This window comes from Triticum urartu, chromosome 3A (genome assembly GCF_056163025.1).
Source record: "Triticum urartu cultivar PI428250 chromosome 3A, HENAU_Tu73, whole genome shotgun sequence".
NCBI lineage: Eukaryota > Viridiplantae > Streptophyta > Magnoliopsida > Poales > Poaceae > Triticum > Triticum urartu.
This window is the reverse complement of record NC_141875.1, coordinates 660,143,449-660,169,332: the sequence shown is the minus strand read 5'-3', so window position 1 is coordinate 660,169,332 and position 25,884 is coordinate 660,143,449. Positions and strand designations below refer to the sequence as shown.

At 44.0% G+C, this 25,884-nt stretch overlaps 1 protein-coding gene and 1 pseudogene across 4 annotated transcripts; one reads left to right on the top strand and one right to left on the bottom strand.

The window, feature by feature from the left end:
* Positions 1 to 1,003: 1,003 nt before the first annotated feature.
* LOC147981156 (uncharacterized) lies at positions 1,004 to 1,878 on the bottom strand (annotated as a pseudogene).
* Positions 1,879 to 3,363: 1,485 nt separating this feature from the next.
* Positions 3,364 to 14,502, top strand: LOC125545793 (uncharacterized). 4 transcript variants are annotated; one of them, XM_087513849.1, is made up of 9 exons: positions 3,364 to 3,667; positions 4,408 to 4,569; positions 4,753 to 4,891; positions 5,348 to 5,595; positions 11,641 to 11,730; positions 11,821 to 11,974; positions 12,521 to 12,660; positions 12,767 to 12,802; positions 13,370 to 14,502. In XM_087513849.1, exons 2-9 carry the CDS (start codon positions 4,456 to 4,458, stop codon positions 14,054 to 14,056), a joined length of 1,608 nt encoding a protein of 535 aa, XP_087369975.1. In that variant the 5' UTR covers positions 3,364 to 3,667; positions 4,408 to 4,455; the 3' UTR covers positions 14,057 to 14,502. The 4 variants fall into 4 exon arrangements, with proteins under 4 accessions (XP_087369975.1, XP_048565788.1, XP_048565789.1 ...); XM_048709831.2 differs by lacking the exon at positions 4,408 to 4,569 and having other exon boundaries at positions 3,365 to 3,667; XM_048709832.2 differs by lacking the exon at positions 4,408 to 4,569 and having other exon boundaries at positions 3,365 to 3,672.
* The last annotated feature ends 11,382 nt before the right edge of the window (positions 14,503 to 25,884 follow it).

The following is a 25,884-nucleotide window of genomic DNA, read 5'->3' as shown; positions in this document are numbered from 1 at the left end:
TAGGCATGTATTCCGTAAATAGTCATACGTGCTTATGGAAAGAACTTGCATGACATCTTTTATCCTACCCTCCCATGGCAGCGGGGTCCTATTGGAAACTAAGAGATATTAAGACCTCCTTTTAATAGAGAACTGGAACAAAGAATTAACACACGGTGAATACATGAACTCCTCAAACTACGGTCATCATCGGGAAGTGTCCCGACTATTGTCACTCCGGGGTTGCCGGATCATAACATATAGTAGGTGACTATAACTTGCAAGATCGGATCTAGAACATGGATATAATGGTGATAACATAAATGGTTCAGATCTGAAATCATGGCACCCGAGCCCAATGTGACAAGCATTAAGCATGGCAAAGTCATAGCAACATCAATCTCAGAACATAGTGGATACTAGGGATCAAGCCCTAACAAAACTAACTCGATTACATGATGAGTCTCATCCAACTCCTCACCGACCAGCGAGCCTATGAAGGAATTACTCACTCCCGGTGGAGAGCGTCATGGAATTGGTGATGGAGGAGAATTGGTGATGACGAAGACCGAAGATTCCCCTCTCCGGAGCCCCAAACGGACTCCAGATCTAGCCTCATGATGAAGAACAGGAGGTGACTGTGGCTCCGTCTCGTGAAACTCGTGAAACGTGATAATTCTTCCTCCCTCATTTTTTTCTAGAAATATGTGATTTCATAGCGTCGGCTTCAGGGTCTGCGGGGCCACTAGGTGGGGACAACCCACCTAGGCGCGCCTGGAGGGGGGCACGCCCTGGTGGGTTGTGACCACCCAGGTGCCCCCTCTGGTGGTTCTTGGCTCCAGAAATTATCTTTTACTGAATAAAAAATCCTCGCAAAGTTTCGTTCCAATCCGAGAACTTTTATTTCTAACACCATGGTAGTTCTGCTGAAAACAACGTGAGCCCAGGTTAGTTTCAATTAATGCAAATTAGAGTCCAAGACAAGAGGAAAAGCGTTAGAAAAAGTAGATACGACGGAGACGTATCACTCCTCCTCCTGCACCTCCTCCTTGACGTCAAGATCCAGCTCCGGGATGGTTACATCGCTGGCCGCAGAGAGGGCCAGTGCGGTCTCTAGGCCATCCCATCACCACTCGTCATGGGTGGCCATGGAGTCCTCCATGACCCGCCTCATGAGGCGGCCCTCCTCCTCCTAGGTCATGGGCGGCGGGGACGGGGACGGAGAAGGTGTCGGCATGATGCCGCGCACACGCCGATGACCCCGTGTTTGGGGAGGGCTGTCAGCACGAGGAGGACGCGGGCGGCGCAGGCTAGGAGGACGACCGGCAAAAAAGATTGCCACCACAGGTCGTGCTCGTCGCGGAGCCACGTATCCCACATCGGCGAATCTATGACGTACCTGGGGTCCTCCAGCAGATCCGGTGGCAGGCAGGCATGGCGTCGGTTGATCTCCATGCGATGGCCGCGGCCATTCACAGGCATTGGAGGGATCGACACACGGTCGGTGGAGAGATGCCAATTGTTTGGCAGGTGGACATCTCCCCGTGACAATAGTGTCGCCGTCTCCCAGTAACGTTGGCAGACATTGACGTGGATGTACGACTTGTCACGATGACCGGCCACCGGCGGTGCGGCTTCGAAAGTTGGCGGAGCAGGTGGTGCGAGCGAAGAAGGTGGTGCGGGGCGGCACGGACCTGCTGGAGCGGCGTCGATCAGAGGAGGAGCCGACCTCGTGGCTGTGCTTCCCTTTGCTGATCTAATGCCAGCCCACGGCGCCGAGGCAGGTGGGCGAGTGAGGGTGCGACGACAGTGGCTAGGGTTTGCTCGTATCGGGGCTCGAGGAGGCAGGCCGATCCAGGAAGTGAAAGCTGTGGACTGGCCAGTCCACGACTTCCACATTAAAAAGGACGACGCCCCATGTGAATGATAATCGAGGCCTGCCACATGTGCGCATTAATTTTGGACGATGAAAGTAGGTGGAGGGCCACCACGCGTCCCCGTTCGTTCAGCGTCCTTGTGGACGCAAACTAGACGCATGTTTGCGTCGAAAAAGAGGCGGCCGGACGCCAAGCGAACATAAAATGGGGAGCTCCTAGTCAGCCCCAACTAGGAGTTCCGGCGCCCATGTTGCCGCGCTTATGGGCCTGCCCAAAACGGAGACGCAACCAAAATGGTGCGCCAGAGAAGGATCGTACCAGCAACCTCCTGTTCCAGGGAAAAATGTGCTAACCAGTCAGCCACTTAGACACATGTGTTAGCTTACATCGTTTCCCTCTTTTCTTGTTTCCTTTTTCCATTTTTTGTTTTTATTTTTTCTTCCATATATGATGAATTATTTTCAAATACGTGAACTCTTATCAAACCGATGGATTGTTTTTCATTTTTCAATAAACTTTTATCAAATTTGATGAAATTTGAAAAAGTTCATAAATCTGAAAAAAGTTCATTGGATTTGAAAAAAGTTCACAAATTTGAGAAAAATTTAATCGGCCTTGAAAAAAGTTCATTGGATTTTAATAAAAGTCCGTTACATTTGAAAAAGTTCATCACATTTGAAAAAAGTTCACCAAACTTAAAAAATCATCAACTTAAAAAAAGTTCATCAAATTTGTAAAAGAGTTCACTGAAATATAAAAAAAGTTCATGAAATTTGAAAAAAAGTTATCAATTTATAAAAAAATTCCTCAAATTTGAAAAAGTTCATCGATTATTTTATATATTTTATAAAAACGCAAAATGAAAAATCATAAATTTGAAAAAAAGATTTTAAAAGCATGTATTTAATAAAAAGAAAAAGAAAATAAAGATCAAATAAAAACCTACCCGTAAATGACAATGAACCGGAAAAAATACCCGTTTAGCTTCCCAAAACCGAAGAATTCCCATGACTATAGAACAATAAAAAGAAAATAAGTAATGTGTCATCTGTTTCTGGATAGCGTTGTGGTTCTGTCGTTCGAGACTCAGGCAGAGATCGGGAGTTCGACTCCCGGTTGCGCGCAGAAGCGCCCGTTTGCGAACGGGTGCATAAGCGTCAGATAGAAAATGCCCATAAAATGCGGATGCGGCGGCGCGTTGGGCTGAGCCATCCGTCCGTTTTGGCCCAATCGAACAAATGCGGACAGGTTGGGGTCATGCGTTGGAGTTGCCCTAAACTCACTGACTTGTGGACCCCACTTTCCCGCAACGATCACACGGCCGGCCCAGGGCAAATCTCAAAAGTTCAGAAAAACGCCGAAAGACAGCACAGCACAGCACGGCACGGCACGGCACGGCACAGGTCAGCAGCAGCCCGGCACCGAGACCGGGGGCCGTCCACCGTTCAGTTTCAGCAGCCCCCTCGCCCACCCCTGGCACGCGGACCCCGCCGCCCCGCGCCCACCCTCCGCGAGCACCTCGTGGAGTCGCCGCCGCACGGGACGAGCCACGCCCGCCCTTTCTCTCGCGTCACTGCAGCCGTCCGTCCCAGCCACAGCGCCTCCCCCGCCCACCGCCGCGGCCCGCGACCAGCAACGGACGCCTCTCCCTCCCAAAAGGCCAAAAATTTCCCCCTCCCCTTCCACGCTCCAGTCTCCTCCGAGTCTCCCACACACCCATCCCCTCCCCCCTCCCCTGAATCTCGAGCTAGTAAACCCTAGAATTCCCCCTCCCCCGCCCCGCTCGATGCGCTGACCCGAATCCCAGCAAGGTCAGGTGCTACTCCCCGCCGCCCCTGCACCCCTCCCGCTCTCTCCACCCCTCTGTGATGCTCTGTGGTGCCGCAGTTGCTTTGGGCTGTTGCTCTGCTTTAGGCGGCGCTGCTTGGTTTGCTGCCGGCAGGGGGCGGCGCCTCCGCCTCCCTGGGTGGTCTTCGCTCGGGGAATTTCCCCATTCGATTGGTGTTGCGGAGGCCGCCGGGATCCCGAAGGGCTCCTCTTTTCTTCTTTTCTCTAGTTTTGCAGCGGTTCGTGAATGGTGTATCTGCTGATTTAGAGCAACGAAGATGGGATTTTTCTTTTCTGCTTGTCGGTGCGCTAGTGTAGTCTAGTGACAGCCTTTTGCTGCTGCTGCTGCCGATTTCCATCCCAACGAGAAAGCTGCAGCTTTTTCTTTACGGCCATACCTACCTAGTTCTGTGTCATATTGGGGATTGGGAGTGTGATCTGGCAAAAACCACATTTTACCCCGACACTCTTTGGAGAGTCTCTGTATGTGTTTGAGCAATCAATGCTGGTTTGGTGAGATAATCAGGAGCTTTAAAGAAGATATATGTGGAATTTTGTTTTCCTTTCCCTTTTACTTGTTGCATGGATGCTTAGAACCTGCCTTGCTGTGCACTGGTACTGTCGCAGATAACTTATATGGACTCCATTATTTGTTACCCCGTGGTATAGTTTGCGACAGAAGATATTAAAAATATTTCTGTTTATCTGCTGTATCATTTGGAAGGGGAGCCTTGGCGCAGTGGTAAAGCTGCTGCCTTGTGACCATGAGGTCATGGGTTCAAGTCCTGGAAACAGCCTCTTACAGAAATGTAGGGAAAGGCTGCGTACTATAGACCCAAAGTGGTCGGACCCTTCCCTGGACCCAAGCGGGAGCTACATGCACCAGGTTGCCCTTTAATTTATCTTTTTTTATGGACTGTATTTATGGCTTAAAAGCAAATTATGTATAAGGGGAAGGAATGTGTGTCCTGCTTTTATCATTGGCACACATCACTTGTAATTTGTAGATTTTTAATATATTGCTTAATAAGGGTCACTAATTTTCCTAATGTTCTTGTTTATTTTGCAGATTTGCATTTGCATTTGCTATGCCATTTGGGAGTTTCTCATAGAACAAGCCAGGTTACATAAGATGAGCACAGGATTCAGCGCAGAGATCTTTGCGCAGAAGCTTTCAAAGCTTAATATTGCACAACAGAGTATAGAGAGTATCCTTACTTTCAGCCAGCATTAACTTAGAGGTTTCTTTTCTGCATGTGCTTTAGTGTAAATGTGGCCCAACTAGAGTTTCGCACAGAAGAGGCTGAGTTCAGTTTTTACATTTCTCTAGTTGCTCTTGGCACAACACACAAACAGCACAGATTAATCATTTTCATCATACTTTGTCAGTTGACTTGTTCATTCAACTCATTGGCTTCTATAGTTTGGGAAGCAAAAAGTCAGAGAAGACAGCTTATGGAAAATGTTAGTATTGACTGCGTTGTTAGTTGTTACTTTTAGCATTTCAGATCACTGTGGCAGTAGACCTTTTGCATTGAACTGATGACTTCCTGAGCTGTGTACGAATAGAAATATTTTGCTCAAGATGTGTCTATGCAATTATTAGCTCACTGCACAGCTTGAAAATTTTGCTCAAATCTACTGTTATGCTTAACAAAAAAAAGCTTTATCGCACTGGTGCATCTTCCATCATCGTTGTTGCCAGGAAGTTGTTGACATATGGAATAAAGATTTTCACTCAGCTCCTCAAGAGAGAAAGATATCTTTGCTGTACCTTGCAAATGATATTATGCAGAATAGTAAGAAGGATGGCATGAGATATATACATGAGTTCTTGAAGGTCATCGCTGCTGCCTTAGATGACCTGTTCACCAACGGTGATGATTTTGGACGAAATGTTGTAAAAAGACTGGTACGTGAAACTTACTCATGTTTTTATTATCTCATATTGTAGTTGGCGTGTGTCTTTTAGGGCAAGGCTGATAGGTGAAACTTATTGATGGTTATATACAGAAGCACTTAAAAGCTCACATCTATTAATATGATACCATATCATATTAAGTGATGTACTAGTATGTGTCATGCATGGCAATAAACAAGGTCACTATAATACCAAGCTATGATACCATATCATGTTAAATGATGTGCTAGTATATGATACTCCCTCTGTCCCAAAATTCTTGTCTTAGACTTGTCTAAATACTGATGTATCTAGTTACGTTTTAGTGTTAGATACATCCATATCTACACAAATCTAAGACAAGAATTTTGGGACAGAGGGAGTACTTTCCATCATGACCAGCCTTATGTCATATTAGTTGCTTTTACTGATTGTTAAGTTTAGCAATCTAGTCTATTTTTTGGTGCATGAAACTGATATGCATGCAATAGGCAATATCTAATTGTTTCCTCTTCTAAAATGTAAATCTGAAGGCTTGAGTTGCTTTTAGTCAATTCATCAGTTGAGTTTAACAGAAGATCAGACTGATTAGTTGCCTTTTTTTGTCGAGCTAGTTTTCTAATTTCTAAAGTTACCATCTGTCAGCATACATCGGTATTACTTTCATGTTCACTGTTTTCCTATCATATAGAAAATTTTACTAGGGGAAGAAGTCTTGTTTGTGGATGGCGGGTCAGATTATGAGATTTTTTATTTGCGGGGATCAACCAGTTAACCTACCTTACAACACATATCCATTGTTCTGTAATTGGTATGACCTCTCGAGGCCTCCTAGCTACATATACAAGGGAGGGCCCAGGTGACAACAGGTGTGCTGCTATTGTCACATGGTGACTACCGTTTCCTTGTGCGTGCACTGGACTTGGCCTGCGTGCCAGCCTTGAGCTATGAGTAGGGGCAGAGCCCCTTCTGTTTAAGACACTGAGAAATACTTAGCAACCAAGAACATATGAGAGAAGCTATTCTTCCTCCTTCAGCACCCTATTCTCTTTCCCTTACTCCTTGAGATCTCTAGTCAGATGGATGTTACAATCTGGTATCAGAGCTAGTAGTTCTCCTGGAGAAGCCATGGTACCGGAGAAAGCAAGCTGCCATGATCATCCCCATGGAGGAGCAAATCGATGCACTCATGGTGGCTGTGAACGAAGGATGAGTGAAGGACAATGACAAGTTCGAGGACCTCTGGAGGTCAGCAGTGACTAACCTTTGTATGTTGGCGGACATACTGCGAGAGCAGGTGGGGAAAGCCACGCTACATGCAAATCTTGTGACCTCGGCTGCTGCAAGGGAGATAACAGTGGTGCACGCTACTCATCACATGCTCGACACTGGCTCCAAGAACCACGGGCCTATGGCCATGTCGAGTTCAACAACACCGGGGTACTTGGCTCATGGGGTTACCACCACTCATATGTCACTTCCTATCAACTTCTTTTGTACCTGGCCCGAGTGGAGATCCAGAGCACATGTGTTTACCTCGTATACCTGATTCCAGTTGGTCTCTTCTCAAACTGGATTTCCCACATTCAACGGTAATAGTCGTCAATTCTGGAGGAAGGAATGTGAGAAATACTTTATTGTGTATGGCTTTCAGCCTGAGCTTTGGGTTTGAATTGCCACCCTTCACTTCGTTGGTAACATGGCTCGATCGCTACAACTTCATGAATCAAAGAGTCACAAGTTCACTTAGGAGGCCATGTGCGCGGCTCTCCGCACCAATTTTTTACCGCTAGCAGTTCAAGCACATACCCATCAGTTTAACACCCTTCGGCGGACGAGAACTATGCTTGAATTCATGAACCACTTTGGGGAGCTCACAGCAAAGATGACACACTGTTTGAGATGGCGTCCCGGAGTGTATGGGCTGACTTACAGTTTGAAGCCATGCTATATGTTGGTCTAATAAAATCACCGATAAAATCAACAATGACCCATAGTATCTCACAAAAAAGAGAGCAGATTTGGCATAAGCACAAACACACAAAGATCAAGATGAAGTAAATGGATACTTGCTGTACACCATCAGTGGAGTGGTGAAATAACATTGGCAATGTTGCACTATTAATTAGTGACTTCTTGGGAGCCAATGACCAGAAGATGCAGGGTTACAGTGATGTGGTTGAGATGAGTCGTGCGATCGCAAGTGTGAATCTGTGATAAAAATTGTCATGAAGCACCAAGGATTAGCATATGGAAGAGCAGATCTATTAGCGGAAGTTTTTATGTGATATGTATGTAGTGTGGCACAATGGAGGTATTAAAGCCCCCATTTTCAAGCATTTGGTGGGTTTAATCACCTCTTTTCTCTTTGCCTTTTTAAAACATTCCTTGTATTGTTATCTATTATTATATTCCAAGGGCATTGCTCCTTCATATGTTACATTTGTTGCACACATTGGACATATATAAATATACTCCCTCACTTCACTATATTTGTCCCTAGCTTCGAGATATTCCGATTAGGTTATCCATTAAGGGAGTAAAAAGTGTACATATTTGATGTGATGTCATCATTGTTGCTTAGTTCTTCCTTGGTTTATGCGCATGGTGGGTTGATGACAAATATAGTAAAACAAAGGGAGTAGTAGTTGAACTTAATTAACTTCTCAAAATTCGGATACGCAACACTTGGTTCAACATATTCCCTCTGCCACCAAAGGCGAGCTCTCGCGTTCAATGTAAGTAGGAAAAATTGGTCGTTTTTTAGGGAAAGTCACTTTGTTAGTTTACAAACATTCTTCTCAATATTTAGAATCCAAAAGGTGGGGGATTCATCGACCCAATTACATAAGAATCTAGGCCTCAAAAACCTAGCCAAAGATGCATCCAAACTTGTCATTGTGCCGCCATAGCTCTCGTTAGCGAAGGACAAGATCGAGAAGTTCAGTCCTGCAAAGATCTGTAGAGGACAAAACCTTGTTGAATCATTGCAATGGTAGACCGTTGTGTACGACGAGGTTGGCACTAGGGCCAAGCATATTGACAGGGGCAATACCCCGATCTAGAGAGGTAGTTGCGCCATGATCGCTAGACCAAGCGGACGACCATGCTTGTAGAGGCTGAAAACAAGAGGTTGTTGAAGAAGACAACGCTATTGCCGTCAGTACCCATGGAGAAACACCGACGAACAACACAAACCAACTCGTCTTCCATGAAGGTGTGGGAACAAAAACTTACAAGCTCCCTGGCAACAACGAAGCAAAGCCATCGAGATGAGATTGCAGCCAACGGACTTTTGTTGGAGGCAACATTGTTATCCCCGTCGGGGTGATGTAGTCGTGACACCAAAATCTAACCAAAACAAAACTTCTTGCATGCAGACGAGGGACGAGAAGCCCCTCCTGATGTGTCGGGTTGCGCTCGGGTTGTCTGATCTTCACGAATTGGAGGAGGGAAAGAAGCAAAACCAAAAGGAAGAGAGGATAACTAAAAGCCTAGTCGGAAAAGCACAAATCTTACAACAAACGCCAAACATGTAAGCCTTTGAATCGGAACCCATGTCAACAATGTGACCGACTTATTATAAATTGGTCAAACTGATTCACAAAAATCCAAAGGAAAAAGAGGACAAGGTAGAGATTCATCCCCAATCCGAAGAGAGGAGTTCTTTTAGTGGCTAGGGAGGACTTGGTACTTCACATGAGTGGTAGCCTTGAATCATCACCATGGCAGGTGGCCATGGACCCCACAAGGGGGAGATAGGTAGGAGACAAGCTCTCTAATCCCTTATAGTTTTCTAACTTGTCTAACTAAGAGGCGGCGATGTGGTATTTATACTTTGCCTTGTAACCCTAGGTTTTAGGGGGGCGAAGGCCACTTACAAGTTCGTAGGCCTATTTAAGTTGCACGTATGCAACACTTGGTAGTTTCGGATGAAGGGAGTCTTCACATCGTATGAGGCATCCGTTAGTGCCGAGGCAGGCGCTCGGTGGTTCTGGATGGAGCTTGGTGTTCTAGAGTCCTTCTACTTGCTTGGAGGTTCCAAAGTCGTGCTCCGGTAGTATTGGGAAGGTGTGGCGCTTGGGAGGTGCTCTGATGGGTCTGTTGGTTCCGGGGTAAGGGTCTAGTAGTACAGGAGAGCCGAGGCACTTGGGAGGTGTTCTGTCAAATCTGGTAGTTTCGGGCACCTAAAAGTGCATCTCCTTGCTTCCTCGTTCACACCTAAGCATACAAAAGGTCCATGTGCTAGGTAGCACATCATCCTTGGTCATATAAGTGGAAAGACCTCAAGGAATAGCGCCACCTCATGTTCTATATAGCCTTGGCATGTACCCTCATCATTGGTTCACTCGAAGCTTCCTCACTTAGCATGGTGATGTCCATGGAACCTGGCGTATCACCTCATCATTGGTTCACTCAAAGCTTCCTCACTTAGCATGGTGATGCCCGTGGAACCTGGCGTATCACCTCCTCTTGGCTTCACGGCGCCTGAGGATGGATCTCGAGGACAGCACCTATTTTTTCTTCTTCTATCTTGGGTTCATTAGAGAAAATTAAGGAGAAAGCCACACATACAACGGGCTCACTGCTTAGCTAAACTAGGCCCAAAGCATGGCCATTAGGGCTGCAAAGCTGCGTCCTACTAAAGCCCACTAAGCTGAGCTACTAGCACAAAACACATTAATTATAGAGAACAGAGGGAATATATTTGGTTTTCTTGATCAACCGAAGGACGTGGGCTGATGCGGGACACTGCTTTGCATCCCTAATGGCCATGCCATTCGAGCCTCAACATCACAACCCAACTCGAGTTCAACACATGCCACGAGGAGCTTCACATATTACTCTGCCCACAAGCGTCATGGACCATTGCGCCTGCGACTTGGTGTCTCTGACCACAACACATCAGTCAACCAATGCCCAAACGGTTCGACATCATCAATGACAGGCAAGACCACCACAACTGGCCACAGCATGTCATCCTCTCGTGATGCCCAATCACCATTCAGTTGGGATTAATAGAATAATCGTAGGGGTCTCAAATACAACATAACCTCCGTCCTCTGTCGACAGTTATGTCTATTAGTACATGTCATCATTCACATGTAGGGCCACTAGCGGCAACAACTCATTCCAAATGTTCTGTAAGGTGTAAATCAAAACCACATTGAAACACCTTCTTTCTGACAACTTTGTGGTCTTTTATCCTATCAACCGTTTCTGGAGTGGGGTTTATCGATGGAGGTAGATTGGATGTTTTTTAGGAGCAAATGAAGTCTAGATTTCCTGGTTGAAAACAAAAATCCTTGTGGATGTGGGCCATGGTCTCAGCCAATCGCAAACACTTTTATAAAGTGGCTCGTGCGACAAACCTCTTGAGCTTAGATCATCTCTTGTTAGTATCTTTTTGTGAAGCATAATCCAAGTGAAGAAATTACACTTTGGTTTTGTTTGTGCATCTTTTATGGCGTTTATGTCAGGTAGGAGCCTGTATATAATTTTGCTGTTAGTATCTTGTGGATCCTATGTTTACCTATAGGCAGTGCGTTGAAGATGATTATTGTTTCACCCGGGACAGGTTGACATGATCTAACAGGCAGAAATTAAAAGGAAAGTGTATAAGGAAACTAACCGAAATGAAATGACCAACAAGGCAAGTAATCAATCTAACAGGAGTTGATCACAGTGAGCCATTGATTTGGAACCATGTAAATTTACATTTGAAAATTTTGATGGCATGCATCCTATGTTATTCTTGTGTTATATCTGTCCCAGCGAAGTATTGTGGGTAAGAAGCAGAGAAATGGTGTGTGCATGTACATCTCAGATCCCTAGGAGTTTCACTCACTTGGGCATGATGTGATTTTGCATTTATGTTTGATCCTTCATCTTGCTACTTTGCATAATGTTACACTAGCATATAGTCTCTTCTGGCTCAAATTGTAGCAGTTTAGAGTTAACTATTTTGGGCGAAGCGAGTATGAAATCCCATGACACACCATTTACGCAGGGGCTAGAATTGTGGGCCTGTGGTGTTAAATTATGTAAGTGTTGCAGGTTGACATATGGGAAGATCGCAAGTTGTTTGGCACCCAAGGACAACTCCTAAAGGAAGAATACACCCGCAAATTTAAGGAGCTAAAGTCGGTAAGTAATATTAATTTCTTTTCACACTCATATCATTCCTCTGTGCCTGTCGTCTGTACTGCAACTCATTGTGGTTCCACACATTTACAGAAAAAACCAGGTGGAGAGCTGGTGGAGAAGGTTATATCGAGCTACAAGCATATGCTGCGGGCACCTGTAGATGAGGCCAAGTTGATGAGAGAATGCAACAGTGCTCTAAGCTTTGTTGACAACCTGAACAAAGAGTATGGAAATTCGTACTTAGGTAAGATGTATAACCATAAGATATTATTTTACATCTGATCTAGTATGATTCTGGCGCTGTGCAAGTGGGTTTCAGTATTATCTTACATTTTCATCTAGCACTTACTATTTAGTATTACCTGGACTTTCAGCGGTACTGTGACACTGCGCGTATTAACTAATGGCCTGCATCACATGTGGGTTGAGGAATGAGACCTGTATCCCTTTAATTAGTATGTATGGCAATCTGCTGTGCTATGGATAACAGTTCAGTGTTAGCTTCATTGGTGGCCTATGGTTATTTTCCTGAAGATTAGTCAAACCGTTAAATATGTGCTGGCACGATCGAATACACTGACTACTTCCACCTTGGCAAGTTGCCATTTCATCTATGACCAGCCCAACCTGTGTGGGTCCAGCTCTGTGCAACTTTACATCCCTAGACTTCAGTAGTAACTTTATAAGGCTGCAGTTAATCAACTAGCTTTGTATTGTCCTTTGCATAGACTACCTGTAGTTATCAGTTGTGTACTATTGGTAGCTCAAAAATCTTATTGCATATTGTCAGGGAGCAGCAATGGATATAGCTTTGTGGAGGAGCTGAAGGAACAACATAGTATTCTGAGAAACACCATTGAACAATTCAAAATGTCTGAATCACTCAGGGCCACTCTGGTATCTGATTTGAAGGAAGCACTCCATGAGCAGGTGTGTAGAAGTACATGCCTGTATGAAGTTTAAGATCTATTTGATAGAACGATTTATTCGTTGCATGGTCTGCGGCTGCTCGTCCTAATGTTTCTTTTGTTTTCAGGAGTTCAAGACAGAACTTGTCAGACACCAACTTCGGGTATGTTCAACAATGCCCCCCCCCCCCCCCCCCCCCTCCTTTTAAATTATCTGGTTTTGCAGAATTCTGATTACACTACACTTCACTGAAAAGTATGTTTTAAAGAAATGAAAATGTATACCTCATAAAGGAATAGAAATACTTTACAATGTAAACACATCAATGCATGTCTGTGTCATCAGGTGTTGTGTGCACTAGATTATTATGCCCTGGTTCCTAAATTCCAGCAGCCACTTCCCTGTAAAAAAATGATATATTGGGTGAGTAATTTTATAGGCTTAAAGGGGAAGTACCGGATGGGTCATTACATGTTTTTCATGTCTTGTATGACTAGAATATTCGTTTGCAAGTATCCGGCATCTTACATGTTTTCTGATAGACAAGTTTCTTCTCATTAAACAATGAAAGTTTAAGTCCCGATGTTGGGTTAAATTGGTATGTTTTGTACTAGGGCTGTACACAATGGTTTATGCTTGTATTGTTGCTGCGAGGCAGCTGTTTTTGCATGGGCCTTATGCCCTTGTTTGAATAGCAGTACTGTGTACTTACGTTTTCCTTGTTTACCAGGCAGCTCAGGTCAGATATAGGAAAGCTGATGACTTCTGCCAGAAGCTCGGAATAGATGTACCAAGGCACGAGCCATCTAATGGGGTTGAGAACTCCAGTCTCTCTGAAGTGCCTGCTACTTTTCCCCCAGTTTCAGCTAATGCTAATTCTGTCGAGAAGGGACGATCGACTGCAGTGATGTATTCACGGGAAGGAGATGGAGGTGAGCCTGAGACCCTCAACGGCGGTTTTTCTTCACGAGCCACCAGGGGCAACTTTGAGCAGAAAATAGAAGGGCACCCTCCTGGTACTAAGAGGCAGAAGATAGAGAATGGTATATCTGTCCCTCAGCCTGAAGCACCCCCACCGCCACCCCCACTCCCGTATCCTGATACATTTGAACAGCCACCACCACCGCCTCAGTATCCTCCATCACCAGAGTCTAGCCCACCACCACTTCCACCTTCAATGCCGCCCCCAATCCCACCACCACCACCACCACCACCTTCTACAGATGCATTTATGCCAGTTCCTGCTCTTCCAATGGGAGGAATGCCATATTTCCCACCGTTTCCTCCACCTGTAAACTATCCCATGATCAACATGCCACCGCCTTTCCCTGGTGCCCCAAACCCTCCTCACCCAGGTTTCCTTGGATTTGGGGGTCCCTTCTATGGCCCGCCTTTCCCCTCGGCACCCCATCAATGAACAGGAAATGAGAGTAGTTCGCTTATCTGCAGATTAGTAGCGCCAGTCAGCCAGCATATGAAATCGAGGTACATGGAGCTTTGGAAAACTTGTCATAGGTTTCGTTTCATCCTCAAAGGATATATGGTTCGTGATGATTCATCACTGTTATGTGTTGTGGAGCTTGGAAGGCTGTCCCAGTGTTGTACATTTTAGTCAGTTAGCCTGATATTAGCTTGCGCAGACATTTAGTCAAGTTGACTGATCTAGTTGTTCCCAGCTTGGCCATGGAGTCAAAACTATAGATTTCGACATGTTTGGATTCTGTTGCTCTGTCGGCCAGACTGAGCTCTGAAATCGTGACAGTCAAAGACAGATTCTGTCTGGCATGACTTGTTGGTAACTCGTTATTACCTGTATTCTCTGGGAAATTGCTGCGACAGAAAAATACATAGCTGTTCTTGTGATGTTTGGTGCAGCCGTGCAGGTAATTCCAGTGCTTTTTTTTTGAGAAAGGTAATTCTAGTGCTTTAGCCTACCCAACTTGTTTGGGACTAAAGGCTTTGTTGTTGTAATTCTAGTGCTTGATGTGAGAGGTACTCTGCTTTTGTGTTTTGTTAAGATTCCTTTCGTGCTCATTTCTATGCTGGGTTAAGGTTATGCTGCTTAGATTTAGCTGCAGCAACTTGGTGATGTGCTGTTTAGTCGTTTAGATCCTTGATGGTGTTTGCTATTTATCAATCATGTGTGCTTTGCTTGTCACCGCCTAGAACGGTCTGCTCTAAACACCATGTTACTAGCTATTTATACATGGAGTGAGGCGTTTTGGTGCTTGGGCTCCATGGAGCCTGAGCCCATTATTTTGAAATTTCGAAAATCACATTTCGAAGTTTCAAAATATATGAAAAAATTTCTACATGTTCATATGGATGTATTTCTATGTGTGTAAAGTTTAATTGTGAAATTAGTTAACTTGTGACTATGAGAAAAGACAAAAGTCATTGGATTTTTTAGTTTTGGAAAGTCATGGTTATTTGTAGTGAACAATGTGCGTAACTGTTCACCGTTTTCAAAGTCATGAAATTGTCTTTTGTGTATACCTCGCATGTCAACATATTTAACCTGTTTTTTGTGATACTGTACATGCATGTAGAATACATCCACATGAACATGTGATCTATTTTTTGTCAAAAATTTTCTTCAGTGAGCTCCATAAAAGTCTGAGCTCTAAAAGTAATTTCCGTTTATACACAATGTTACTCCCTCCGTCCCATAATATAAGGACGTTTTTGGCACTAGTGTAGTATTAAAAACGTTCTCATATTTTGGGACAGAGGGAGTAGTTGATAGTGTGGTTCTTTACTATCTCATGATCCACTGCTATTCGATTACTTCCCAGCTTAATAAGGACTTATTGTTTCGTAATGGTAGGAAAAGGTGGTTCAAAAATTAGCTACTTCAGGTAACTGGATGTGACAAGAATCTTGATATTAAAGACACTTTTAATTTCAACAGAATGATAATATCCATGGTTAGGTACTACTCCCTCTCTAAACTAATGTACTTATATTAGTGTACAGAGGTTGTAGATTTTTATAACTGCATGTGATGCGAATTACAACACAAGCAAAATTAATGCAAGGTTTTTGGTGCCGATTTTGGTGATATAAACCCGAGGAACCAAAAACTAAGGTGCTCTTTTGTTCAAGAGATTCAGATGAGAAAAAGCAGCTTCTCCCACTGCTCTTTTGTTCATGAAGGGCGCTTATCAAATTAAGATGTCCATGACTTAGCTAAACACGCTCTTAGTTTATCTGAAGGGAGACATGTTTGGTTCTTAAATCCCTATGAACAATTTGCCTGAGTAATAAAAAGAGCATGTTTACCCCTAAAAACCCATTACGCAACTTGAAAAAGTCACCGATACTAGTATTCATTAACTAACCCAATAAAGCCAATACTTCTACTCCTTCCGTTTCTAAATATTTGTCTTCCTAGAGATTTTAACAAATGACTACATACGGAGCAAAATGAGCTAATCTACACTGTAAAATATGTCTATATACTCCCTTCGTTTCTAAATATAAGTCTTTTTAGAGATTCCAATGCGGACTAGATATGAAGCAAAATGAGTGAATCTATACTCTAAAATATGTCTATATACATTCGTATGTAGTCCTTATTGAAATCTCTAAAAATGCTTATATTTAGGAACGGAGGGAGTAGATCTGTATGTGATAGTTAATTTGAAATCTTTAAAAAGACGAATATTTAGGAATGGAGGGAGTAGTGCCGATCTGCCAAATGTCTTTCTTTTTAAAGATCCAGCTGATGGCTGGCTTTATACTGATTATAGCAGAGAGCAAGCGGGAAGAGTACAAAGGTGGATATTGATCGCAAGGATCAAGGATAAAGAAACAAAGGGAGGCGCCAAAGGGCAACCCTTCGGGCTCCTAGCAAGCTGGCCTAAAACTACTACAACCCGAAGCTAAATTCTCACGGCTTCATCCCCAAAAGGGGGCTTTACACCCGACTGTCTCCAGAGAGCAAAATCACGTCTGACAGCAGCAACCACATCATTTACTGAAGCAGTTCTGGCTCTGAAGGTGCACTCGTTTCTTTCTTTCCATATCTTCCATAGGATCAGGAGCGTAAGTGTCTTCAGGGGCTGCCTGAGCTTCGGTTGAACTGCGTTGATCATGGCCGTAAGTATATCGCTGGGTTGCGATTTGTGCCTCCAGTTTTGTTCAGCATAGCCCTGACAGCCAACCCACTGAGCTGCCCTCCTCCAAATTGCCGCTGACATAGGGCATTGCCAAAACAGGTGGTGGGAGGATTCTAAATTTTTGAGGCAGCATTGGCAGAAATAGTGGTTTGGCCAGCCTCTTCTCTGAAGACGATCATTGCACCAGAGCCTGCCCTTGAGCAGCAGCCATGCAAAAATTCTGAGCCGCCTCGGCGCCCAAGTAGACCAGACTAGCTGTCTGAAGGGGGTCTTGATGTGTCCCTCAAATTGGGCTTTGTAAGCCGATGCCGCGGTGTAAGCTCCATCAGCTGTAAAGCGCCATCTGATCTTATCCTCTTGATCGTCTTGCAGGCGGATGTTAGTCGTTGCAAGCCATCTATTCAGGGCCAGAAACTCAGCAAGAAAGGCATCTGTGTTTCCATGGGCAAGGTCTGAAATCCATGTGTCCTCCGCAAGGGCCTCTCTTACACTTCTATTTTTCCTTCTTGAATGCTTAAATAGCAGAGGGAAGGTCACTTTGAGAGGAACAGAACCTGTCCAAGAGCAGTGCCAGAACAAAGCTAGCTTTCCGTTCCCAAGAGTGACGGTAGTGGCAGCATTGAAGAGTTGTCTGTCCTTGTCATCGCAGGGCAGGACAGTTCCAATCCAAGGCTTGCCCCGATGAGTCCATCGCATCCGCAGGGCCAAGCTGAATTTGCGCAGGTCATGCAGCCCAAGGCCTCCCATTTCAATCCGCGAACACACCGTAGGCCAGTTGACTTTGCACTTTGTCTCAAAAAAAAAGTTGACTTTGCACTTCCCTCTCGTCAGTTCTTAGTCTTGTGCCCAGAGGAAACGCCTTCCTGCTTTGTCCACCTCTTTCAAGAACTTGCTTGGGACCTTCAGCACTGCGATCGCAAAAGTGGGGAGGGCGCTGAGGACACAGCGAACCAACACACGTCCGCCCGCTATTGATAGCAATCTTCCTTTCCACCCAGCCATCCGAGCCTTGATGCCGTCGAGGATGAACTGCAGATGCACCATTCGTAGACGAGATACAAAGAGCAAGAGAACACATGGCATATAAAAGCAACTCCAACGTGTCGACTCAAACGGACGACGATTTTATCCGTTTTTTATTCGTTTGAATCGGCCGCCCTGATTATGATTTGAGTCGGCGGTGCGCCCAAGGCGTCGACACATATTTGCCGGCGTGGCCAGTTGGCCACTGTTTTTCAACATATATGCATGCATTTTGCATAGTTTCACAAGCAAACAAAAATAGCATAGTTTCACAACCAAATAAATTTATCATAGTTTTACAAGCTAAATAAAAATTAAATTGTCTTAAAAAATACATTTAAAAAAGATACATCTACTGGTAGCCAAATGATCCCACATATGCTCAACCAAATTATTTTGCAGTTGCATGTAAGTGTCCCAATCACGCATTTCATAATGATATTAGGTGAACTGTGCAAATGTTGTCGCTCCTCCATGCCCAGGCACAACATTCTCACCCTGAAACTGAAACCCTCGATCGTAGATATGTTCTGGACGCTCATCCTCTACGATCATATTGTGCATGATCACACAAGTAGTCATCATCTCCCACAATTTCTTGTTGCTTCAAGTTCTAGCAGGATACGGACCAATGCCCCATCAAGATTGTAGAACACCAAAGGCACGCTCGACATCCTTCTTAGCACTATCTTGCTCTTGAGCAATTCTTTTCCTCTTCTCTCCGACAGGGTTGGGGATTGTCTTCACAATAGTGGTCCACTGAGGATAGATACCGTCATCTAGGTAGTATCTGATACGTCCATTTTGCATCATGTTTTCTTACTGTTATTTATAATGTTTTATCCATAATAATGCTTTTTGGAATAATTCTAATGCCTTTTCTCTCATAATTTGCAAGGTATACACCAAGGGGAAGAATTTCGGCAGCTGGAAATCTGGACCTGGAAAAGCTACGTCAGGCCACCTATTATGCACAAACTCCAAACAAGCTGAAACTTCACGGGGAATTTTTATGGGATATATAAGAATTATTGGAGCAAATAACTACCAGAGGGGGGCCACCAGGTGGGCACAACCCACCTGGCGTGCCAGGGCCCCATGGCGCGCCCTGGGGGGTTGTGGCCTCCTCGGCCCACCTCCGGTGCCCATCTTTTGGTATATAAGTCATTTTGACCTAGAAAAATTAAGGGGAGGACTTTCGGGACGAAGTGCCGTCGCCTTGAGGCGGAACTTGGGCAGAAGCACTTTTGCCCTCCGACGGAGCGATTCCGCCGGGGGAACTTCCCTTCCGGAGGGGGAAATCATCGTCATCATCATCACCAACAACTATCCCATCTTGGGGAGGGCAATCTCTATCAACATCTTCAACATCACCGTCTCCTCTCAAACCCTAGTTCATCTCTTGTGTTCAATCTTGTTACAGAAACTATAGATTGGTACTTGTGGGTGACTAGTAGTGTTGACTACATCCTGTAGTTGATTACTATATGGTTTATTTGGTGGAAGGTTATATATTCAGATCCAATATGCTATTTAATACCCCTCTAGCTAGTCATGAACATGCTTATCATTTGTGAGTAGTTACCTTTGTCCTTGAGGTCACGGGTGATGTCTACTACACAACCTTCTTCTTGTAGACGTTGTTGGGCCTCCAAGTGCAGAGGTTTGTAGGATAGTAGCAAATTTCCCTCAAGTGGATGACCTAAGGTTTATCAATGCGTAGGAGGCGTAGGATGAAGATGGTCTCTCTCAAGCAACCCTGCAACCAAATAACAAAGAGTCTCTTGTGTCCCCAACACACCCAATACAATGGTAAATTGTATAGGTGCACTAGTTCGGCGAAGAGATGGTGATACAAGGGCAATATGGATGGTAGATAAAGGTTTTTGTAATCTGAAAATATAAAAACAACAAGGTAACTAATGATAAAAGTGAGCACAAACGGTATTGCAATGCGTTGAAACAAGGCCTAGGGTTCATACTTTCACTAGTGCAAGTCCTCTCAGCAATAATAACATAATTGGATCATATAACTATCCCTCAACATGCAACAAAGAGTCACTCCAAAGTCACTAATAGCGGAGAACAAATGAAGAGATTATGGTAGGGTACGAAACCACCTCAAAGTTATTCTTTCCAATCAATCCGTTAGGCTATTCCTATAAGTGTCACAAACAGCCCTAGAGTTCGTACTAGAATAACACCTTAAGACACAAATCAACCAAAACCCTAATGTCACCTAGATACTCCAATGTCACCTCAAGTATCCGTGGGTATGATTATACGATATGCATCACACAATCTCAGATTCATCTATTCAACCAACACATAGAACCTTAAAGAGTGCCCCAAAGTTTCTACCGGAGAGTCAAGACAAAAACGTGTGCCAACCCCTATGCATAAGTTCATGGGCGGAACCCGCAAGTTGGTCACCAAAACATACATCAAGTGAATCACGTGATATCCCATTGTCACCACAAATACGCACGGCAAGACATACATCAAGTGTTCTCAAATCATTAAAGACTCAATCCGATAAGATAACTTCAAAGGGAAAACTCAACCCATTACAAGAGAGTAGAGGGGGAGAAGAAACATAAGATCCAACTATAATAGCAAAGCTCGCAATACATTAAGATCGTGCAAAATCAAGAACACGAGAGAGAGAGAGAGAGATCAAACACATAGCTACTGGTACATACCCTCAGCCCCGAGGGAGAACTACTCCCTCCTCGTCATGGAGAGCACCGGGATGATGAAGATCGCCACCAGAGAGGGATTGCCCCCTCCGGCAGGGTGCCGGAACGGGTCTAGATTGGTTTTCGGTGGCTACGGAGGCTTCTGGCAGCGGAACTCCCGATCTATTATGCTCCCTGATATTTTTAGGGTATATGGATATATATAGGCGGAAGAAGTACATCAGGGGAGCCACGAGGGGCCCACGAGGGTGGAGGGCGCGCCCAGGGGGGTAGGCGTGCCCCCTGCCTCGTGGCTTCCTCGTTGATCCCCTAACGTGCACTCCAAGTCTTCTAGGTTGCTTCTGGTCCAAAAATAAGTTCCATGAAGTTTTAGGTCAATTGGACTCCGTTTGATTTTCCTTTTCTGCGATACTCTAAAACTAGGAAAAACCAGAAACTGGCACTGGGCTCTAGGTTAATAGGCTAGTCCAAAAAATCATATAAAATAGCATATAATTGCATATAAAATATCCAAGGTTGATAATATAATAGCATGGAACAATAAAAAATTATAGATACATTGGAGACGTATCAACGGGAGAAATCATGTTGCAAGTAATCATGTGATTTGATATGTGTTCGATGTTTTGATAGTATGTAGTGATTCCCTTAGTGGTGTCATGTGAACGTCGACTACATGACACTTCACCATACTTGGGCCTAAGGGAATGCATTATGGAGTAGATGATGGGTTGCAAGAGTGACAGAAGGTTAAACCCCAGTTTATGCGCTATTCCGTAAGGGACCGATTGGATCCAAGAGTTTAATGCTATGGTTAGAATTTATTCTTAATACTTTTATCGTAGTTGTGGATGCTTGCGGGAGGGTTAATCATAAGTAAGAGGTTTGTTCAAGTAGGAACAACACCTAAGCACCGGTCCACCCACATATCAAATTATCAAAGTAGCGAACACAAATCGAATCAACATGATGAAAGTGACTAGATGAAATTCCTGTGTACCCTCAAGAACTCTTTGCTTATCATAAAAGACTATTTTGGCATGTCCTTTGCCTCAAAAGGATTGGACTACCTTGCCGCACTTTTTTTACTGCTATCGTTACTTGCTTGTTACAAATTATCTTGCTATCAAACTACTCTGCTACTTACAATTTCAGCACCTGCAGACATTACCTTACTAAAAACTACTTGTCATTTCCTTCTGCTCCTCGTTGGGTTCGACACTCTTACTTATTGAAAAGAGCTACAATTGATCCCCTATACTTGTGGGTCATCAATATCCTTTGTTGTAATTGTGGCCGTTGATGGTAACATTCACCGGCGGGCTGTTGCCTTCGGCAAGCCTTGCAGACACCAGTGAGCGTTGAAGCACGTTGATACCATTGTGTGATTCGGCCATGGCGAAGAAAGAGTGCCAGATCCAGAGATCTTGTGAGGCCACGACCTCAAGTATGACAGTGCAAGCCCTGGTATGGCCCTTATACTACCCTTGCCAAGCAGAAGGACAATTCTTCCACTCCCAGTGCATGTAGTCTATGCTGCCAAGCATCCCTGGGAAGTCCCTGCTCGCATTCATCGCCAACAAGCAGGTTGTATCTTGAGCATTCAACTCTCTCAAGTACCGAGGGCCAAACACAACAATCACGGCCTTGCAGAACCTGTACATGGACTCTAGGCATGTAGACTCGCTCATACAGACGTACTCATAAATGAGACCACCGTGCACTCCGTATGCAAGCATCCGGATGGCCGCAGTGCATTTCTAATAAGATGAGAAGCCAATATTTCCAAGGGCATCCTCTTTGCACTCGAAATAGTTATCGTAGTCGACCACCCCCACTCTAATATGGTTGAAAAGATGCCTAGCCATACGAAAACACCACCAGAATTTCTGATGTTTGAATAGTGGGTTGGTTGTGTCAAAGTAGTCCTTCCAAAGAAGCAAATGGCCGTTCTCTCGGTTGCGATTCAATGCCAGAATGTGCCCTGGGATCGAGCCCCGGAACAACGACCGCTGCCTATTAAGGTGGTCATGGACCAACACGGCAACCAACATCTCCTCCTCATCAGACGAGGAATCGTCGGAGTCGCACAAGAAATTGTGTGGAAAAAGAGAACTCATCGGCGGAGTCCATTTTGTACCTTGGCAAACTGTCGAACAACTTGTGGGCGTCGACGATGAAGCTGGCCGATGAAGAGAAGAGACTGATACATCCATTTTGCATCATGCTTTTATATCGATATTTATTGCATTATGGGCTGTTATTACACATTATGTCACAATACTTATGCCTATTCTCTCTTATTTTACAAGGTTTACATGAAGAGGGGGAACGCCGGCAGCTGGAATTCTAGGCTGGAAAAAGAGCAAATATTAGAGACATATTCTGCACATCTCCAAAAGTCCTGAAACTCTACGGGAATTATTTTTAGAATATAAAAAAAATATTGGGCGGAAGAAGTACGAGAGGGGGGCCACCCACCGTCCACGAGGGTGGGGGCGCGCCCTACCCCCATGGGCGCGCCCCCCTGCCTTGTGGGCCCCATGGTGGCCCTCTGATGCCCATCTTTGGCTATATGGAGTCTTTCGTCGAGGAAAAAAAATCATAAGCAAGCTTTCGGGACGAAACTCCGCCGCCACGAGGCGGAACCTTGGCGGAACCAATCTAGGGCTCCGGCGAAGCTGTTCTGCCGAGGAAACTTCCCTCCGGGAGGGGGAAATCATCACCATCGTCATCACCAACGATCCTCTCATCGGGAGGGGGTCAATCTCCACCAACATCTTCACCAGCACCATCTCATCTCAAACCCTAGTTCATCTCTTGTATCTAATCTTTGTATCCAAACCTCAGATTGGTACCTGTGGGTTGCTAGTGGTGTTGATTACTCCTTGTAGTTGATGCTAGTTGGTTTACTTGGCGGAAGATCATATGTTCAGATCCATTATGCATATCAATACACCTATGATTATGAACATGAATATGCTTTATGAGTATTTACGTTTGTTCCTGAGGACATGGGAGAAGTCTTGCTATAAGTAGTCATGTGAATTCGGTATTCGTTCAATATTTTGATGACATGTATGTTGTCATCCCTCTAGTGGTGTCATGTGAACGTCAACTAGATGACACTTAACCATTGTTTGGGCCTAGAGGGAGGCATTGGGAAGTAATAAGTAGATGATGGATTGCTAGAGTGACAGAAGCTTAAACCCTAGTTTATGTGTTGCTTCGTAAGGGGCTGATTTGGATCCATATGTTTCATGCTATGGTTAGGTTTACCTTAATATTTCTGTTGTAGTTGCGGATGCTTGCAATAGGGGTTAATCATAAGTGGGATGCTTGTCCAAGTAAGGGCAGTACTCAAGCACCGGTCCACCAACATATGAAATTATCAAAGTACCGAACGCGAATCATATGAACTGATGAAAACTAGCTTGACGATAATTCCCATGTGTCCTCGGGAGCATTTTACTTTATATAAGAGTTTGTCCTTTGCTACAAAAATGATTGGGCCATCTTTCTGCACCTTATTTAATTTTACTATTTGTTACTCGTTACCAATTACCTTATCACAAAACTATCTGTTACTGATAATTTTAGTGCTTGCAGAAAATACCTTGCTGAAAACCGCTTATCATTTCCTTCCGCTGCTCGTTGGGTTTGACACTCTTACTTATCGAAAAGGCTATGATAGATCCCCTACACTTGTGGGTCATCAAGACTCTTTTCTAGCACTGTTGTCGGGGAGTGAAGCGCCTTTGGTAGGTGGAATTTGGTAAGGAAAAAATTATATAGTGTGCTGAAATTTACTATCACTTGTTACTATGGAACATAATCCTTTGAGGGGCTTGTTCGGGGTATATTCACCCCGACCAGTAGAGCAAAGAGTTGCTCCTCAACCTACTGAACCTACTGAAAATTTTTACTTTGAAATTCCTTCGGGTATGATAGAGAAACTGCTAGCTAATCCTTTCACAGGTGATGGAACATTACATCCCGATTTGCACCTAATCTATATGGATGAAGTTTGTGGGTTATTTAAGCTTGCAGGTATGCCCGAGGATGTTATCAAGAAGAAGGTCTTCCCTTTATCTTTGAAGGGAGATGCATTGACATGGTTGAGGCTATGTGATGATATTGGATCATGGAACTACCAACGATTGAAATTGGAATTTCATCAGAAGTTTTATCCTATGCATCTTGTTCATCGTGATCGTAATTATATATATAATTTTTGGCCTCGCGAAGGAGAAAGCATCACTCAAGCTTGGGGGAGGCTTAAGTCAGTGTTATATTCATGCCCCAATCAGGAGCTCTCAAAATAAATGATCATTCAAAATTTTTATGCTCGGCTTTCTCTCAGTAATCGCTCCATGCTCGATACTTCTTGTACTGGATCTTTTATGATGAAGACTATTGAATTCAAATGAGATTTATTGGAAAGAATTAAACGCAACTCTGAAGATTGGGACCTCGATGAAGGTAAGGAGTCAGGTATAACACCTAAGTTTGATTGTGTTAAATCTTTTATGGATACCGATGCTTTCCGTGAATTTAGCACTAAATATGGACTTGACTCTGAGATAGTAGCTTCTTTCTATGAATCCTTTGCTACTCATGTTGATCTCCCTAAGGAGAAGTGGTTTAAATATAATCCTCCCATTGAAGTAAAATTAGTTGCACCTATTAAAGTTGAAGAAAAGACTATCACTTATAATGATCCTGTTGTTCCAACTGCTTATATTGAGAAACCACCTTTCCCTGTTAGAATAAAGGATCATGCTAAAGCTTCAACTATGGTCAACAAAAGTAATATTAAGACACCTAAACCCCCTGAGAAAATTAAAGTTGAACCTAGTATTGCTATGGTTAAAGATCTCTTGGCCGATAATATTGATGGGCATGTTATTTACTTCTGCAATGAATCTGCTAGAATTGCTAGACCAGATACTAAAAATAAACATAGACCTGTTGTAGGCATGCATGTTATTTCTGTTAAAATAGGAGATCATTGCTATCATGGCTTATGTGATATGGGTGCTAGTGCAAGTGCAATACCTCATTCCTTATACCAAGAAATTATGCATGATATTGCACCCGCTGAGATAGAAGAGATAGATGTTACAATTAAGCTTGCCAATAGAGATACTATTTCACCAGTTGGGATTGTTAGAGACGTTGAAGTCTTGTGTGGGAAAGTTAAATATCCTGCTGATTTTCTTATTCTTGGTTCCCCACAAGATGACTTTTGTCCCATTATATTTGGTATACCCTTCTTGAATACTGTTAATGCTAAGATAGACTGCAATAAGGATGTTGTTTCTGTTGGTTTAGGGGATATGTCTCATGAGTTTAATTTTGCTAAATTTCATAGACAACCCCATGATAAAGAATTGCCTAGT